This window comes from Ptychodera flava, chromosome 11 (assembly GCF_041260155.1).
Source record: "Ptychodera flava strain L36383 chromosome 11, AS_Pfla_20210202, whole genome shotgun sequence".
NCBI lineage: Eukaryota > Metazoa > Hemichordata > Enteropneusta > Ptychoderidae > Ptychodera > Ptychodera flava.
Genome location: NC_091938.1, coordinates 16,977,852 through 16,998,082, shown reverse-complemented (window position 1 = coordinate 16,998,082; position 20,231 = coordinate 16,977,852). Strand labels below are relative to the sequence as shown.

Genomic DNA, 20,231 nt, shown 5'->3' with positions numbered 1-20,231 from the left:
AAATGAACCACCACAAGTGGTATATCAGAAAAGAATTGTGAAAGTTTGAGAGTCCGAATATGTCCCCTAGGCATGTTCTACCTTAAGCTGTGACTTCTAAAGAGTTTAACAGTGACATTACCGCCTCAAACTACAACAGCTTGACTGTTTTCTTTTCCTGTACTTTACCCGCGACTTTGTGGACAACACAGTGGATGTATAAGATATCTTGATTGCATGACACATATATATGCCATATCGTGATAGCGCATATATTTTATAAAGAAAACACCACATGTCAGGGAATATCTGATCAAACCATATATCAAGGTTTATTTTCCACAAAAATTGATCATTTAACAACAGAAGGGCTACAATGATTGAATGAAGAGAAGGACACAGTCTATGGCTCATATACATAGTACAAAGGGTATTTTATCATGCGCCAAAAGCAATGAAGGCAACACTAATTAACTTACAAATTGTAAAGCAGATGTGTCATGGCGATTTTCAAAAAAGTTCAACACAATTTATTTTCATGGTACAGAGTGTAAAATGGATGAGTTTGTTGTTAAAAAAATTTCATCGACAAACCTGAAGAAAAGTTGATCAAATCCCTTTGGTGGTCATCTGTTTGCACGTGTCTAAGGGTGCTTCTCATCATCAGTACAAAGAAACATACCCCTTAGGTAAGTTGTTTATTGTTATATAGACACAATATTCCTCAGGATTGCTATTTATCTCTTAGACCGATCCATAGACCCTTTTCTAATTATCCCACAATGCATTGTTTTGTCTGTTTAAAAACTCTGCATACGCATTTGAAAAAAACGTGTTCTGTTGTATACATATCATAACACATTGTCCAGTACGTAATACAGTTCATGATCCGAATAAGAGTTTGGTGCCTTGTGTTCCAATCCGCGACAAATGTATCTTCAAGGGTCACATCAGCTGCCAATGCCAGATGTTACTCACCCTGGTGCAAAAAGCATCATGCAACCAGTACATTGATGGTGTACAAACTAACAATGACAACATTTGAACATACAGCATTTGACTTCTAATTGTAAGTATGCACAGTAAATTCCCAAAAGTATGCAATACTGTGACAGCTAGCGTATACAGTTTCAATCAACAAAGATTTCATTATTGCTCATCTGGTAGACAAACTTGGCTTTTCCACAAACTGAACTTTACAATCTCTAAATGCACACTATTGAAGTAAACTTGTAGACAAATGAGCTGGATCAATGGCATGAATGTACAGTAGGGTTGAGGCAAGCATATCACAAAGGTAAATTGGAGGCTCTGAATAAACAGGAATTCTGCTTCTGTATATCAACTACCATGTCTGACCCTAATCCGTTTGTCATGCTGAAATATCGAGTATTCTTCTTGTCAACACAGCTTGTACGTATGTAGTGATCATTGTTTATTGTTAACAAATGAATTCTAGTCCGGACTTGAATACAAATTTCAAAAATAACAATGCAGATTATACTCATACAGGTTGTGTTGATATGCTAAATACTTAGCATTGAATTACAGTTTAGAGATTCAATGCAGAAAGTGTAGGGAAACCACAAAATAAAAGTTCTGAAAAAATAGCCAAAAGACACAGCTTATGAAGCTTTAGTTATGTGTGAGTGCATATTTTAGGTAAAGATGACATTACGGTGAATTTTTGCCAAACTTGATATACTAATTAGCTTTTTTAATGTGTGAGGCTTTTCCACAAAACTTCAAGCCGTGTGATGACGGTACTCAGTGATTCAATGACGGTATAAAGTGAGCCAACGATGTGATCCCATCAAGTATACAGTGCATGATTCTGGGCAAACTGAACAAGTCCATTAATAAGTCACTCTGTCATTTAACAGCATACTCAAACAATAGTCATTACACTTTGCATGAAATTGATGTAAGGTATGGAACATTAGATGTTTCTAAATGCAATGAATGATACACAAAATATTGGTATTCATTTGTGGAAAGTGTATTAAAGTGGCACTGTGTTTTAATAACATTTTTTAAAACATTTAATTGAAATTACAATGGCGGACATTTGGAACTGCAATTATGTGAAGAAACAGCAAAATCAAGAAAACATGGGATGGTTTCGGGGCATGACCCTTCCAATCTAACAATTAACGGCCACTTCTGATTTGGAGTGGACGCTCTCCAAAGATTTTTATTGCTCTAATTTGTACTATTTTGCGGAATCATAAAGAACCTAGGAGTGTACAATGACATCGTGCAATGCCACATGATCAGTAGATTTCAAAAGCATCTGAACTCATTAGCACAGCTTACATGTGTCCCAGTGACAAACATTGACCTTCAAAACTAACAATACCTTGAGCTACATGATTAAAAATTTCTCCAAAAATAAACCTCATCTGTATTGTACGAATTTTGCATAATCCACACATAATTACACAGTCAAACATAGGCCATTTGTCTTAGCATAACATGTTTCAATGGTATTACAAAACGAAAATACCACTTTAATTAATGAGTGGTTTGTATGCAAATATTACGACAATAACTCAAAACTGTTTTGCCATCAATGTTTGGTATAAAGTAATCGTTTTCAATGATGTGATTGGACTGATAAAATGAGAACTGGGGTGAGTAGCTGTGGTTTCAAATAGTGAGCAAAATTCTGGAGGGGTTTTGAGGAGTTGTCAGTTTGTGTTGGCCTGCACTCAGAATCAGAGAGATAAAGAGTGAGGGAAGGAGACAGCCAATGAGTGAAGTGTTAATATGAATTAGTCATAGAAATATTGGCAGTTCTGTCAAGTTTGGAATTACCGTATCTCATGAAATCTGCAAATAATAGTAAACTAATGAATAAATGTTGACACACAAATGCTGAAGTGATAACTCAAGAATAAGTAAATGCATAGTTATATTAGATGTGGATAATGTAGTTTACTCTGTTTTTAAGTAGTTTGTTTTTTTGAGGCAATAAATTTTATCAAAATTTACATATAAATCTTTATAGGTTACGACCAAATCTTACACTAGTTAAAAAGTAAAGTTTTCAGCATATCTGCTTTGTATAAAAATATCTGATAGCATGCAAATATCAAGGGCATACTGAAATAATACATAAAAGTGGACGATTTCTCTTTCAATCTTTTTTCATGACTATGGTTTGGGCCAATTCCATTGTTTCCGATGGTGGGGCTTGATCTGTGTACCAGTAAATGGAGGGGAAATGAAGGCCTAAAGTTTGACTCCGATAGTTTTCAGAATATCAGCAGCCAGTGACGACACCGCTACGTCTGCATGAGAGCTGGCTGTTTGTGACAACTCCACTATGCTTTTGATCAAGACTTGACCTTTCTCTCTCATGATGGCTAGGTTCTGTTTGTCAGCCGACACCTGGAGGAGACAAAAACAAAAGAAGAACGCATGATGCTGAATGGCACCTCCATATTGGTTGACAAAACCTGTTGTGCAAGTCAATAAGCCAATCAGGACTCTCAGGAAATTCCTAAATATTATGGTAAGATGCAAGTATCATGAAATTGTTAAATATAGAGAAATTATTTTGCAAGAATTTGTATAATATATTGTGCAATACAGCAGAACTAGGACCAGGCATCACTGAACCTTGTTAAAATTGACCTCTATGTACATATATAATGGCATGTTGAAACACGCCTGTAATAAAGTATACGACTACTTATTTGCACGGACAGGAAATTAAAACTGGAAAATACTTTTTCAATTAGTAAAAGTAGCAATAAAAGAAAACAATTTATCATAAAGAGAAATTGGAATTTCTAAAACGATTGAATAATACATTTGTGCAGTAATAAATTATTCCTGGTAATGAATCAAGTTATTTGTATATCAGATTACTCACGGCTCGTTTGATGACTCTTAGCAACAGTTTTTGTTTCTTGGCATCAAATTTTGGCAGTGCTATGGCCATACACTCAATACTTTCTATTGACATGACATCGTTGTGTTCACCGCCGAAAAGCTGTGCCATCAGAGACAGACCATTGCAGGCTTGATTCTGGATGTCTTTGTCTTCATGACATAACTACAAAGAAAAGTCAAACAAAATTTTATATGACAGATTTTGTTTTGCTTTTACAGAAAATATTTTTTTGAAATAATTACTCAAGAATACCTTGTATTTTTTACAGATGAGATTGTTAGTGACCAGATCTGATACTGTGTTCAGGACTGTCAGGAAAATTCTTGTAAATCTGCCTTTCTCCGAACGTATCAGTACAAATGGCTGAGCTAACAGAAAAACTAAATTGGGTTTCAAAATTTCCACACTACATACACCTAATGGCACAAAATTACAAATGAACTCCCCAGATATTTTCTCAGATTTTCTAAAGACTCATCAAGTTTGTTTAACATCCACAGCACATGAAAACATTGCCTCAAATATTATCAAAGACGGTAGGGTGTTTCCCTGACTTACCAGGTGAATAAGATGTGCTGTCAATTCTACAAATGGTTTGCTTGTCAGAAGCAGCAGTTCAGCTCCCTGGGTGTCCGCTTCACCTCCGCCTTTCTTTGTCTGTGTGAAAAATACAGCAGATCGTAAAAACTATCATTTAATTACTTTAATTGCATTCACTGATGTGAGTGTGTCAGTGTGTTTTTTTACATGAACTATATCAAATTGTTCCCATTGTAGAACATGACACTAATCATAGTTAATTGATCCATTTCACAAAAGCAACTGACTTGACAGGCTTTAGTGAAGACAGTCATCAGTTATGATGCTATCAGTCGGAAACATCAATGAAAACATACAAAGGGTAATTTTGTATGGCTGTTTTTTTAGCTGTATGGTGAATGTGCATGTACAAGTGGCATGCTAGTTGAACTATCAGTCATACCAGCTTAAGGTAGTATGCGCCTTGAAAGTGAAAGACTCAAACTTTTGCTCAAAATGTCCTCAAAAAGTACTTCAATCATTCTCTTTCAAAATAAAGAATAAAAATCGGGGGTCACTGTGTAACTTTTTGAACTAGAGAAATAAATTACTCAAGATTTACCAATATTTGAAATTCAAAATGGCCGCCATCCCAGTGTTAACTCCACGGAGGAAGAAAATTTTTGATTTTCAAAAAACTATGTCAGTGAAAAGTTTTCTTACACCAAGAGTTTTAAAATGAACACCTAGAATTTAAAATTGACACCTAGAAAATCTTTTTGAGTGAAAGCAATGGAAATTTGCATAAAAATTACTGTAACTTAAGATGGTTTAGCACACACCATTGTGACACATACTATTACCATGAAGCAAAGCCTGTGGAAATCACCATGTTTATATATTTTAGGGAGAATCTAGGTAAAAATTTGTACTTGTTTCTATGTCTACCTGTCCTCGCATGGTCAGGTCCATTACCTTGAGCAGGGCGTGGCAGAGGAACATGGCAGGCAATGACGTAAGTAAGATCACAACTACTGATTTAAAACTTAGGTGCGCTAAATAAAATTCTTTGTTTACCATCTGTGTGCTGATAGGTTTCAGCGAAAATTAGGAAAACACACACAATGTTAACACTATTACAAATAAAATATTATTTTTCTAAAAGAAACCAAATTAAAACTGAGCTTATGTCAATACACTTGTGTTTTTATCTATGCAGTGTTGTCCTTAGAAGCCGGGTGCCGGGTAAATAACCCGGCTGTTTTGCATTTTTTCCGGCTACTTTAACGTCATTAGATTATTTTATAGACCTGTAATTTCGGGATTGCACTGCAAGATGTTTCATTGACGGCACACGTACAATTAACAGATTCGCGACCTCTTTCCCCGCATGGAACTGCACAAACATAAAACAGTTTCTAAATACCCGTTTGTGGCTTTTTGAGCCCGATCTTTTATTTGTTAAATAGTGTGATTGGCTGATGGACGCGCCTATGGTGCTGTCTTTGTTACGAGCAGTGTAATTGGTTTGATTAGTATGAAGGTCATCTCAGGTCATGATTTTTAACGATGGCGTCAAAAAGAAATGTGGCGTCGGCCACTGGCACCTTGCCAATGGAATATTTTACCCGAAGAAAGCCCGTTCGAAAGGTATACTTGATTCCAAAAAGATCTTTAGTTTACGTATGAAAAACTTCAATTTCGCTGAATTTGTGAGAAAAAAGCGCCGAAAAGATGTGATTTTGATCGACGATTCGAAGTTCATGAGACTGCAGCTAGTTTTCCGCCGCCGCGCTGGCTGCCAACGTCACGGTCACTACGAGTATATGATCTTCTCCACAAATCAAGTTATTCTCAGAGCAATACCGACGAATTTTCTGGATTTAAAAAAATGAGCTAGAACTGATTTTTTTAGAAGCAACTGTTTATTTGAATTGGTATTTTTTTCATTGATTATTTTAAAGTAATAGAATCCACGGTGACAGGCATGTGTGTTGCCGACCGTTGCCGACCGGCGCATCATCGACGCATCACGGCTCACGGCTTCACCTTGGCGCTGATCCCCTGGACAATACGTCGTGGATTCCGGCATGGGTTCAATTTCACTGCGCTTCTCCATGTTGGGTTGCCCGATAGTGTCTTTCGATGGACCCTCTGAATCATTTTTTTCACGGACTCGTGGAGCAAATTTGAAAGAAATTAGAGTTGTTTCCTTCCGACGCCTTGCTGCATATCTGCTTTGATCAAATTTGGGGACAGCGATTTTTAAGACTACACTCAGAGAATCTGAAACTTTCCACATAAAATGAGTGATTGACAGAAATGTTGCAAAAAATTTAATGTTAAGCGGGCACTCATCTCGTCTTGTTGTCGCCTAAGCTCAGTCGCGGAGAGTGCTTTCGCAACCGTTTGCGTAAAACTCATAACAATGAAAAAATGCGTAGAGACTCAATCCAATGCGATCGACTCTCTACGAATTTTTTCATTGTTATGAGTTTTCTATATACGCATTTTTTTCGTAAATGCGAACACTGTTACAGTGAATTATCTTACCGATGTTGTTCTTAAGAAAAGCGAATGTGTTTTGATTAGAATAGAATGAGTTTGATGGTTTTTGGGAAACTACTATGTGGTAATGAAGAATGGGAAATGAGCAATGAAATGAGCAGACAGCGGGTGATTTAAGATTATATGTTACATCTTCACTGCAAATAAAACCATAAGTGTGTCATAAATAATACAACAAAACAAAATCATGTTTGTTTGTTTTGTTGTATGTGAGCCACGTCTGAGACACACAACAAAAGTACTGTTTCAGTCTCAGCTATATGTCACCTCAGATGTCACCAGAGAACACCATTTCCACTCAAAAATTTCATTTTTCGCCTTGCGACAGGGGGACACCCCCTCTCGCGCTCTCCCCCCTCGTTCGCTACGCTCACTCGCCGCTCGCTCGCTTCGCTTCCTCGCAGTCCACCCGTCTACTTTCTTAAATTACCCGGCTACTTTTGAATTTAAGGACAACACTGTCTATGTGTGTTTTTTTCCCTGGTTGGCTGGTAGGTTTTCAAGATTCAATGATGGCAAACAAAGAATTTTCTTTAAGTGGCCTTATGAAAAGATGAAATAACAAACAAAGATGAAACACATAGAATGCTGAGTCTTAAAAAATGATTTACAAATGGCATGTCATCAAGTTAATGTACTGTATTTGGTAAAAGAATTCAGCTGCACTGTTTATGCTAAAAGCAGAAAAAAAGACAAGATTTCCTACTCACCTGTAAAACCTGCCTGACAACATTGGAGACATACTTGAGAAGAGCAAGAAGTAGGTCAAGGAGTGACATCAGAAGAAGAGTCAGCGTCTTGGTATCTGTCTTATCGTCCATCTCTGAGTAGAGTTTCATGGCTTGATAGAAGATGTTACAGATGTGTTCAACAAAACCTGCACAGAAAAACGTCAGAAATAAAAAAATTGTGAAACTTGAAAAGTCATAGAAACTTAACATATTGATGGTAAGTCCGGATAATTCTTGTCTAAAGAAAGCATAGTATCTTTAAATTATTCCATAATTGGTATTCATTATCTGGAGGGGTACACGCTACATCTGTCAACTTGAATAATTTAGTGCAACATGTAACACAGTTGAATGACACAATCATTTATAATTTGACACAGTCATTCATAATTCAGTATGTGTATTCAAGCATACTTTTCAATGATCTATTTATAATGCTTGATTTTGCATATTGTCAATACATGAATTGTATATAGATACAATGATTCATAATTGTGATGAAGAAAAGTATTGGGTCACTGAAGATGGTAGGAATATGACAGAACCCCATGGCGAGAGAGTGTTTGCGGGGGATCTGGCGGTTGTGCTTTCACGAGCGCAGCGAGTGAAAGGACAGCCGGATTCAACGCAAACACGCGTGCAAATACCCCAGGTACGGCAAGCTTGCTCGCTTGCCATGGGGTTCTGTTATTATTACATATGTTTCCCCGTGTTTATTTTATCGAGAAAACAAAGGAACTAAAAACACAAGCGAACACATTTTAAATAGTTTGACAAGGATCATGCGCTGTTCTATTCATTTGCATGCAGGTATGGAATAATGTTTTCGGTATTTGCACTGCAGTGCAATGCCCGATACTGAGTAGTACGCGCGCGCTTCGATGCAAGTAAACTGTGGTACATATGTAATAATAGAAACTCTTTGCATCACGTTTTATCAGATACTATGTTTTCCTGCAGAACATTTGAATACAGACCTTGTTCATAGAGTAGCTTCATGTTGGTTTCTTTGTGTGTCACCATGGTGTGTAGTATAGCTAAGATATTTCTCATAGCACTGCTGGTAGGAACATTCTGGTGATCCACCAGTACTTGAAATAACACAGGAATCAACATCAAGTCTTGGATGTCTCTGAAAACATCAACACATTAATTTTAACAAATCTTATTATTTTCCAATTATTTTATTGTATTAACATATATTAATATTAAATTCCAGGAGTCCCTGTCTATTGTGAAGAAGCAAATATCATATCCATATACAATACAGTTTCTTTGTCATAGATGTGAGAACTGTTTGTTAATGAATGAAAGACTCACTTGATATATGATGGACTCCTTTCAATCAAGGCCAGCAATAACTTCAATCCATACGATGGAAGAGGGTCTTGATCTAAGAGTATCTGTTCATACTGTGGTAGTAACTGCTGGCCGATGATGTCATCCACTATTTTACTATTGGCTGCACTTGTTTCCTGTGCCAGGTGTTCATGATTCAAGAACAGCGATGAAATTTCTGAAAACAGTCTCAGGCACAGTGTTCTCGTATCACCTACAAGATATGAAAGAAATATAAGTACAATACAGGGTTTATTTGCCCATAGGAAATGCTCGAGTAAATTCAATGTCGTCAGTAGTTCAATGCTAGATTTATTTTTAACTACCAGCCAGATTTTTATTACTGTACAAAAATGTGAGAAATGCGTAGTATTGAAAAATGAATTATTCTCAGCTGAAATGGGAGCCACCCACTTTATGTGTTTGAGAGGTTCACGTAAATACTGCTATACATTAACACAAATGTATTACTACCAAATACCTAGATGTAAAAAAAGGAATTTTTTATATTGCTACAAATATGCCCAGTCCAACAATGTCTTATTTCAAACTGCTACATGCATGCATAGTTATGAAAATGTCTAAGAATGTCAAAATAAGGGCTTGTCAAACCAATACCATTGTCACTGGTGACCAGCGCTGCTAACGGCGGCAGAACAGTCTCTGCTACAGCATTGTGGTAATCCATAAGTATATTTGGATGCTGTGTGATGGCCTCAAGTACTGATAGTGTTGTGTTGATCAGATCCTCTGTTCCTACTGCACCTGATCACAAACACAAAGAGGAAGAAGTAATTTACTAACTCAGGACAACAAAATAAATGTCCGTCACACTGGCAACAACTACATGCTGACACTTTCTGAGAACTTCACTTGTAATCCAATGATTCAATTTAACAACTTTGAAAATACATAAACATACATTAATGATGTTTCACATTCAAAACAAATGTGTTCTGGAGTACCAGTATCAGTACATAAAGTTTAACTAAACAAAAACACTGGAAAGAGATATTTAGGAAAGTTTCTATTAGATCCTACAGCTTCACCTGTTTACGCCCATTCCATATAAAGAGGTCCACACTCACCATTGATAACAACAGGTTTGGGCCATACCACTGTGGTGAAAGGGTCATCACTAGAGATGGTACATCCCCATTGTTCTCATAGATTGAGCATACAAGTGCACAGGGAAATGGGGGTGAAACAGTTGATGAACGAAAATTTTTTTAAACCCTTTGTCAACATATACGTGACTCTCATAAACAGTGTTGTTACAATAATGTCAGTAACAAAACTGTATTGGAATTTGTAGCTGATACAAATTGATTTGACATGATGTCTACTGCGAGGCTAGTAATTTTGATGTAGCTTCAACTTGGAATATGACGGCATGTTCTGCACTAACCTATGGCTGGTTCAATACTTGTTTCACCGGAATCAATGGACTTGATGTGAGTCAGCAATGCTCCAATGTCGGACATGAACCCTTCATTCACAATACGTGGTCGGAATATCTGTAGCAAGGCAAGAAAGTGACATGAACATTACTTCATGCACGTTACTTTGCATGTGAAAGGCTACAAATAACAGCAAGATTGCTTCATTTCATGATGAGGCAAGGAAGAGTTGAGCAGGGGTTGTAACTGATATAGACCTAGTACAGATAATCAATGCCATAGTCTGAACGAAAAAAAGATGAATTCATAAACGAGTTGATCTCATCTTAATTACACAAACATACAGAACGATGTTTGTTGAACTGATTTGATCAACTCTTTATACTACTAGGTTTTAATGAAAACTATTTGATGTGTACAATGTATCTCTGAGGTTGGATACACACTCAGATGATATCCTTTAACAATTCTGGGTCAAGAAGAAGTTATGCTTGGCAGTGTGCCATCCCAGATGGTACACTAAAAGGGACATTGTGCCCCCTAACCTCCTTACCACAATTACGAGGGGTGACTTGGAATTATTGAGGGGGTCTGAAACATATGGCATTCATAGAAATTCTTTGTTTCATCTGATTTTGTCAGTGAAATGTAACTTGCTACCAATAAAGTTCTCAAAATAGTACATGTAACTGTGAAAGGTAATGACACTGACCTGACTTGTAACAAGATGTAACTGAACTGGAAGTAATGGAAGATGGGTCTTTAAACTCTTGGCTTGGACTGTGGATGGATGTTTTCTACCCTGTACTGCATTCAAAGATTCTAATACATCATCTGAAGAAATGAAAACATATCACATTATAGAAAGTGAATACAGAAAACGAAGACAACACTGTAGAAATTTATGGATGTAGTTCAGCATGGCCTATACAAATATATTTCAAAGTTTATTATTATACATACAACTTACACTAACACTTTGGATAAGGTGGATAGCGGTCTATCATGGGAAAGAAGGTGACACCCTGTTAGTATGATAAAGGGCCATTAGCTGCAACTTTTGATGCTTTTTTACTGTCTTTATCTTGTATGTCAGTTGCAAATTCTTGTTCCAGTATCTAAAATGTGTTAAGGAATGCCAACTGTTTGGCTTATCAATGCAGCATCTACTGTATGTATGTACAATGCAAGTTATTATTGTTTACATATGAATTCTGGTCTGGACCAGAATTCACTCGTCAACAATAGCAATGCAGTCCATGCGTGTACATGCTAAATTGAACACTCAGTGGTCGCGTTTGACGCATAATTGTGCGTATTTGACGCAAATAGCAAGCTTGTGGACGCAGTTTTGATGGCATCTGCGTCCAATGGGACGCATTAGCGTCCAGTGGGGGTGCTCAACAACTGCACGTGTGATTATACAAAGACGGCCGGCCGCGAGGGTGATTGACAGTTACCAGTGGTAACGCTTTCACTAAAATAAACATGAAACAATTTGGAGCGTATCGAGTTTAATCAAAACCGTCTCTGTGCTCATTTTGATTGATAAGAGTTGCGACATTTTTCGTTGTTTCCCTTTTTCTCATTGGTTGACAATTTTGACACTTTCTAAAAATGAAATCCTCAAACGGTTGCGAAATTTCAAATATCAATCACTCATTACAGTGTGATCACACCGTTTGTACGTCGTCGTCCTCAGCAGACATGAGTTCTCGTAAACAGTCAACCCTGTTCCGGTTCAAATTCACAAACTCCGGTTCATCAGGTGAAAAATGTTCAACAGCTGGTCGCGAAACGGGAGAAACTTGTGATGAAAACTACTGCGACTCCGAGTGAGAAACTTCAAGTATTGCCGCAGCCGTTGAACACGGTAATGTGACTCCCGACTCGAGCACTACGCCAGCTAAATCGAGTAAGCGAAAATATAGATCGGAGTGGGAGAGGGAATTTCCATGGTTACTGAACAAGACCGCCGTTATTGACGGGAAAAGTGAAGACAGGATGTTTTGTTCACTGTGCAAAAGTAGTGGTAAAAACAAATTCCTATACTAGTGCCGTAGGATGTAGCGACATGCAACGCTCAGCTTTAGTACGTCATTCTGGACACACGATCATATCGACGCAGTGAAACACAAGCCACTTCAGTCAAGTATGAAAAAGACCGTGGACGACTTTCTTGAACGACTTTCAGTGTTTTACGGGCAGCCAAAACAGGACGCGACGGGAGTTGAGGTAGAGCCATTACTGAATGGCGGCAATCTACGCAATGAGTTCCTCGCAGTCAAGCGTACACTTCGGGGTCATGGAGTTCGTTCTTTTGAGGATGCCTGCCGTGTGCTCACAACCGATTATGCCGACATATTTCCCGATTACGCAGTTCTCGCGTCAATAGCATTGGTTATCCCTGTTACAAGTGTACCGTGTGAAAGGGGTTTTAGTACCCAGAATCGCATAAAATGTGCTCGACGCAGCCGTCTCTCCGATAATCATGTCGATGATTTAATGCTAATAAGCATACACGGTCCAGCACTACAGGACTTCGATATCAATATTAACGAAAAGAAACGAAAGAAGAAAAAATACTGAGATAAATTACTTGCAAGATTCGAACTGTTAATTTTGCACATTAAGCACGTTGAACATTTGTTACCATGAACAACTGGGTGATTGACCTTATCGTGACCTTTACGACGTGAAAAACTGTTCAAGAAGAACGTCACCAAATTGAGTCTAGTTAATATGCAAATTAGTCGGGACGCAATCAAAATAGCAATGGACGCATATTTTGGCTACATTGCATCCATAGGGACGCAGAACTCCGAAAGTAAGCGCGACCACTGACACTGTACATGTCAACATGCTTTGGGGAGTAGAACAAGAAACTGTATTGACATTAAAAACAAAAACTACATTACAAATAGGTTTTTAAAGTTTGTTACATATCTAGAACATAAAGAATTCCCTGGTAATTGCATGGATGGATGAAAGAAGGTAGGTGGTAAGACACTTGTGTCATGAACAGATAATTTCAGGAAATGTATTGATTGTTGTTATTTCCTGAAAGATTGACTTTAAAAACATTCCACTTACTAAATATTATAGGTACTGTATCTATCATGTGATTGGTCAGTAAATCAAGACATTTCATTAAGTAGTCCCACATGGCTTGGTTGTCTGTCTTGGATGAACTCTGTTTACGACTGTCTCTCTCTATGTACATCACTAATCTGTGAAGAAACAGCATTGAAAAAACCCATGGTTGTAATTTATGTTGCACAAAAATTATTTACACAATAATATACCCCCTCCTAGACCATAATTGATGAAAGGAAACTGTACAATATAACATAATGTATGAAGTGAAGCCGAGTAGATTATGGAATGAAAAGTTTGCTTGGGTCCATTGTGGCCCAAGAGGGGGTACATTATCACTATTATTTTATACTTTTGGCAATGCAAGGGAATTTATAGATGAAGAAAACATCTGGGTCTACAGTACTGGAAAATTGGATATTTTATCAGGAATAATCTTGGGGGATGACGTCAACAAAATTCACTGGTATTGACAAAGCTATAATATAACTATTATCAATTAATGATTATTGAAATGGAATGTCATTTAGAATCAGCACATCAAGTATTTCAGTATGAACGTACTGTGTGATTTTTGCAGATGCTGAGATGATATATTTTGAGTAAATATTTGAGAAGTTTGTCATTGTCACTCTGAGTGTACACTTTGTAGTAGCAAGGTTTACTGACCTTGACTGGCAACACATCAGCAGCATTTCAGGGTTACTCTGTATAATCTGAAGAATGGTGATGAATGCTTTAGACCTGACAACAATGGATGGACTCTCCAGCAATCGCATGATGCGTTGTACCAATTCCTGCATGAGCAAAACAAGGGGCAAAATTTAAACATTTGTATTGCTTAAGCTGAAGGTATTTTTCCATATGATTGTACTTTTTGTGATAAGTCAAAGTGATCTCAGGAACAAGCAATGAAAATGCCACCAGGTACAAGTAGTTATTACACTCAACAATATCGTGATATTACTTCTTCATTTGGAAGTGCTCATTACATTCACAGAAAACAATGTGAAGAAGGAAGTTTTGTTGTTTTCAGATTGTTGTAAAACCATGACCAGACATGTAATGTAACATCCCTAATGTGTCAGTACAACCACAGATCCCAGAAAAAGACTAGAGTCTAGGCTGCAACACAACCCAGTTGTGTTTTTAGATTGTTTGCACATAGATTTTATGAAATGTGGCCATTATAGTTCAAAGGTAATTTTACTTTAAAACAAAGTCACAAGTACCACTGTCTTCAAATACAAACGTCATGTATTACATTATTCCATCACCTGCAATTCTATAACTGACATGCAATGCTAGTACTCAGATGACATGACTCAACAGTGACTAGGTTACATGTTTGACAACAATACAGACATACACAAAGACAATGACACAGCACAATCACATGCTCTACCATACATTGTATCTCTGATACAGTGCATCACTATCAAACTAGTGCAATAACTCTATCAACAACCATGGAAGTGGCTAGACGAAACACATAGACCTACTCTTATTACCAGTCTATGGTAGATAATACAGGATTATATGTGTTGCCAATTTGTCTGACCCTGAACTTTCTTCCAGATTACTTAGTTTTGGTGAAAATATTTTCTTGCATGTACTGTAGTAGTGCTTTTTGTTCTCACAGGCAGTACTCTGGTAAATTTTACCTGGGATGCCAAGAAACTGAACCAGGGTTCCAGTTGTCGTATCAAATGATCTAGTTCTAGACATCAGAAATGTTACTTGGGTTCCCAAATCATACCAACTGTTCCTAATCCTTAGTTAAAACATTGTACATGCACTTGCCCTCTGAGAACCTGAATGTTGTGGAATGGTTTACCCTAGTGCCTGACTTGACTATGATGTACATACCCTAAGCACCACCTCATTTTGGATAAACATCTTACTATTTGGGGCGGTACCTTTTCTCATATATTTTGATAAAATCATCTTAGCTATTTTTTGGATTAATCGACAATTATAACTTGTATAAAAATGTTTGACCATTGACAAGATGGTGAAAAGTCACATCCTACTGATAGCCTTCTAACTATTAGAGAACACTCACAATATATTCACAAATACTTTCACATTTCCACTGAGTAACACATGCATACACAGAGTGTTATGGAGAAAACACAAACACAACAGAATGACAGAAAAGGAATAATTGAGAATTAGAAATGAAAACAATGTGGAAGAAAAGAGGAAGAGGACAGGGAAGACAAAGAGGCAGCTGTTACCTTCTGTTTCTGTCAGTTTCAATCACAACCAAACCAAACCAAACCACGGTTAGTAACAAATAGTTGCCACATGTATTGTGTAATGAACATGCATAGTAAAGATCAGAAATGAATAATGTTATCATCGCAGCACAAAGTTAGTAATCATTTTCAGGGCACAAATAAACAAGCCGGACATGCACATAAGAAACTGGGAAACAACTAGAAAATAATTGATAAAGACTGTAACTTAATTAAATCTCATCAGAATAAATTTCATAAATTTAATTTAATGCCAAAACAAATCAAATATGTATTTAATTCTGACATGCCACTTTGACAAAATTCTACTTTGTAAAAATATCTTGAACACATATAAGCTTTATAATGCTTACAAGACATGCTGAGAAACTTTCATGCACTGCACCAGGGATGATAAAATTGAACAGTCTGAAAACTGTACATTGACAGGAATTTCATCTTTAAGTGTCTGTTACAACAAAATCAGTTGGGTTTCTGCCTATCGCACACAAAAATATCATTTACAACAATATTCATTTGCTGGCTTTGTTTTTTAGCATCACAAAAATTTCAGTTGATTCATGGTTGAAATATACAATAACTTTGTCTTTCCCAGCAATGCTTGTGAAAGCTCCACTAGCTGAGTCAATGTACTGACCTTGTCTTGCAAGAATTTCTGCAGGTGTGTTCCCTCTGATAGCAATGCTGCAAACATAGTGACCACAGCCTGCTGAACTCTGGAGATACTGACACCGAGGGCTTCCAATGAACTTGGCAGACCCACTTTGTCTATCACGCTCTGGAATATACTTGCAGAGTGTCTGGTTATCCGGGATAATGCCTGCAAAGCAAAATGTAAATTTTAAGATGAGGCTTTTCATTTTCAAAACCAATAAGAAGACCAGTATTTCTGACTTCCCAGACTAGCAATTATTGGGTAACCAAGTTTCACAAATTGTATATCACGTCTTGCAAATTTTCATCAACAATTCAACAACAAGATACTAAGACTGTGATGAAATGTAATGAGGAAGTCATCAGAATAAATAATCATATTGTTCTAGACTACAGACATTTAAACAAAGCAAGCCCGTACAAAGGTGTACCAATAGCTACTCATGTAAATCTGAGTCCATGAAATGTAATGTCCGTCAGATAGCTTTATAAACACAAGTTAGGATCACTATCACTTCCATCATCAAAACATACAGTAGGGGTAGGACTTCAATCTACAGGACTGAATTCCTGTCAATAATGTCTGTATTCACACTGTAGAATGAGATTAGTTTTGAAGTCAACTCATTAAAATATAAGCTCTTTTTGGTATTTATACATATACCGTACCAAATATGAGCTAAAAATTGTCACTCAACCAAAGCAATTGCAAAGCTTTAACATTGTGGACATATACCTATGTTCAAAACTCGATCATGTTTTCAGCTGTGGAAAAGTGTGACCCATGTCAATCTAATTTACAGTCAACAAGTCATCGTTGATGACACAGTCCCCACTTGTTAATCAGTATTTTGATTACAGGTCCTCAAAGAGGATAGAGTCCTCTTCATTAGGTCTGTGATAAAAATACTTTTGAATGAATTCGCTTGATACATGTCTGAGTTATGGTTCAGGACATGAAAAAAATCGTAACAAAATGGTCGCACAGCGGCCATATTGGATCGCATCACAAAACAAATTGATGTGCATAGCTATGACATTGGTCGATGTCCTTGTACCAACTTTGAATAAAATAGGTCAAAACATGCGGATATGCCTGAGAAATGGCTCTGTACATGAAAAAATCGTAATAAAATGGCCGCCTGGCGGCCATATTGGATCGTATCACAAAACAGATTGACGTGCATATGTATGACATAGGTCAATGTCCTTGTACCAACTTTGAATAAAATCGGTTGAGATATGCCTGAGTTATGGCTCTGTACATGAAAAAATCGTAATAAAATGGCCGCCTGGCGGCCATATTGGATCGTATCACAAAACAAATTGACATGCATATCTATGACATTGGTCAATGTCCTTGTACCAACTCTGAATAAAATCGGTCAAAACATGCCTGAGTAATGGCTCTGTACATGAAAAAATCGTAATAAAATGGCCGCCTGGCGGCCATATGGATCGTATCACAAAACAAATTGACATGCATATCTATGACATTGGTCAATGTCCTTGTACCAACTCTGAATAAATCGGTCAAAACATGCCTGAGTAATGGCTCTGTACATGAAAAAATCGTAATAAAATGGCCGCCTGGCGGCCATATTGGATCGTATCACAAAACAAATTGATGTGCATATCTATGACATTGGTCAATGTCCTTGTACCAACTCTGAATAAAATCGGTCGAAACATGCCTGAGTAATGGCTCTGTACATGAAAAAATCGTAATAAAATGGCCGCCTGGCGGCCATATTGGATCGTATCACAAAACAAATTGACGTGCATCTGTATGACATTGGTCAATGTCCTTGTACCAACTTTGAATAAAATCGGTTGGAACATGCCTGAGTTATGGCTCTGTACATGAAAAAATCGTAATAAAATGGCCGCCTGGCGGCCATATTGGATCGTATCACAAAACAAATTGACGTGCATCTGTATGCCATATGAAGTAATCCTTGTATCAAGTTTGAATGAAATCGCTCCAGGCATCTCAGAGATATCTGCGTGAACGGACGGACGCACGGACGCACGCACGCACGGACGCACGCACGGACATGACCAAACCTATAAGTCCCCCCGGACGGTGTCCGTGGGGACTAATAACCTCATCTTGTACTGTAATAATTAATTGAAAGATCTAGTAGATGATAGCTAGTAACACCTGAATTACACAGATAAATGTGAGAGCACTGTCTATGAATTGATCAAAGGCAGATTGTCATCAAATATTCACTTACAGATATGGCAGTGATTTTGAGAACATCAGCGGTGGAATGATTGAAAAGATACCATAGCAACAGGCCAGTTTCATTGGTGGACAGTTTCTGTGCATGCAGGCCAGTTGTCGTGGCAACACTCTCTATAATTTTAGCTGCATAGTGTTGAACAACAGCATCTTCCTGAAAAGCGAATTACACACATGTAAGATACAGACTTCAGTTCAATTTTCAGGCAAGTGATACGCAATCTGAGGTCAATCACCTCCAATCTTTTTAGCACAGGGAGATTTTGAGGGGTGGGCCATCCCTGTTTTCTGAGCAGTCTATTCATATGTTAATTTTTCCAAGGCTGTATAGAACACTGAGGCTGGTAACATGCTCCTCAATGAGTCTGCAGATCAGTAGATGTCAACACAAATGAAATTATAAAACAAAGAATCTATGCTACACTACAACATTAGACTGCAGTTTCGCTGGAGTTATATTGATACAGGTTGTAAAATTACAAACTATTGCATGGATTAAATACTCTAAATTGTTTTATACTGATCCAAAATCATGTAGAGGTAACCTTACCCCTTCTCTGAGACACCTTGCAATCATAGTGTATGAAGCTGACGGTACTGTCCATGCGTCCACTTCATGGCCTTTCTGTTCTTCCTGCATGGCTATCAGGTTTAAAAACTCTCCCAGTGCTGGCAGTGCTGCTTGTTTCAGTTTTCCATTGCGGAAATTGTCCCGTATCACCTCAGTGATAGCTGTAATGACCTGTGATGAGAACAGACATCACACATATTTCCACTATTGTGTGAATTCTGAATCAGTAGAAAGTTTACTATCGATATCATAATGCTAAGAACAATATTTTTACAGAGGCCAATACAATAAATAACATAAACAAATATCGGTAGGATTTTGCTGTGCAACATAATGATTCTCAGTGGAGTGAAAGGCAAGATTCTATGATAACAATCCATTTCTGCTTTTTTTGTCCGAAATCAAAAGTTCTGTTTTTCACTTATTATCATATCAAAGTGACAGTATATGACAATGCACCAGTTGTGTTAAATTGATATCTTTAACCCACAACAAACTTACCTCTGTGAGACTCAGCTCTTCATCCAGTTCTATGATATTGTGTGCCATTAAACCTAGTGGTCTTGCTGCTTTACAGCGTCTGCAAGAAATATAATCACCATCATTATAATCATCATTATGAGCATCATCATCATCATCATCATCATCATCATCATTAACATCATCACCACCACCTCTATTATCACAATCATCATCATCATCATTATCATCTCTATTATCACAATGATAATAGCCATCATCATTATCACTATGATCAACTACAAACATCACATTCTCATCCCCAAATTAGAAAAGATTCTCTGTAGATGCACTGTGAGGGTGGGTGGGAAAAGATGATGTAAATTGTAACATGCTATCACCCCTATTTACTTGCATGTAGGTCCATCCATTTTGAAATAAAATATCATGGTTATGTACTAAAATTTGGTGAATTTTGGTTCACCTCTACTTTGGAAAATGCCGTG

At 37.4% G+C, this 20,231-nt stretch overlaps 1 protein-coding gene across 2 annotated transcripts in view; it reads right to left on the bottom strand.

Moving 5' to 3' along the window:
- Positions 1 to 285: 285 nt before the first annotated feature.
- LOC139143669 (serine/threonine-protein kinase ULK4-like) overlaps positions 286 to 20,231 on the bottom strand; it is a 29,410-nt gene continuing 9,464 nt past the window's right edge. The window contains exons 13-27 of one of the 2 annotated variants that reach the window (XM_070714179.1): positions 19,768 to 19,846; positions 19,246 to 19,437; positions 18,688 to 18,849; positions 16,431 to 16,613; positions 14,202 to 14,329; positions 13,530 to 13,666; positions 11,149 to 11,270; positions 10,445 to 10,553; positions 9,655 to 9,801; positions 9,019 to 9,250; positions 8,676 to 8,830; positions 7,678 to 7,844; positions 4,439 to 4,537; positions 3,860 to 4,042; positions 286 to 3,372 (exon numbers count right to left, since the gene is read on the bottom strand). In XM_070714179.1, coding sequence (XP_070570280.1) covers positions 3,214 to 3,372; positions 3,860 to 4,042; positions 4,439 to 4,537; positions 7,678 to 7,844; positions 8,676 to 8,830; positions 9,019 to 9,250; positions 9,655 to 9,801; positions 10,445 to 10,553; positions 11,149 to 11,270; positions 13,530 to 13,666; positions 14,202 to 14,329; positions 16,431 to 16,613; positions 18,688 to 18,849; positions 19,246 to 19,437; positions 19,768 to 19,846 — 2,254 coding nt within the window. In that variant the 3' untranslated portion in view covers positions 286 to 3,213. The remainder of the gene's footprint in view (positions 3,373 to 3,859; positions 4,043 to 4,438; positions 4,538 to 7,677; positions 7,845 to 8,675; positions 8,831 to 9,018; positions 9,251 to 9,654; positions 9,802 to 10,444; positions 10,554 to 11,148; positions 11,271 to 13,529; positions 13,667 to 14,201; positions 14,330 to 16,430; positions 16,614 to 18,687; positions 18,850 to 19,245; positions 19,438 to 19,767; positions 19,847 to 20,231) is intronic. The other variant, XM_070714180.1, reaches the window with a different exon arrangement.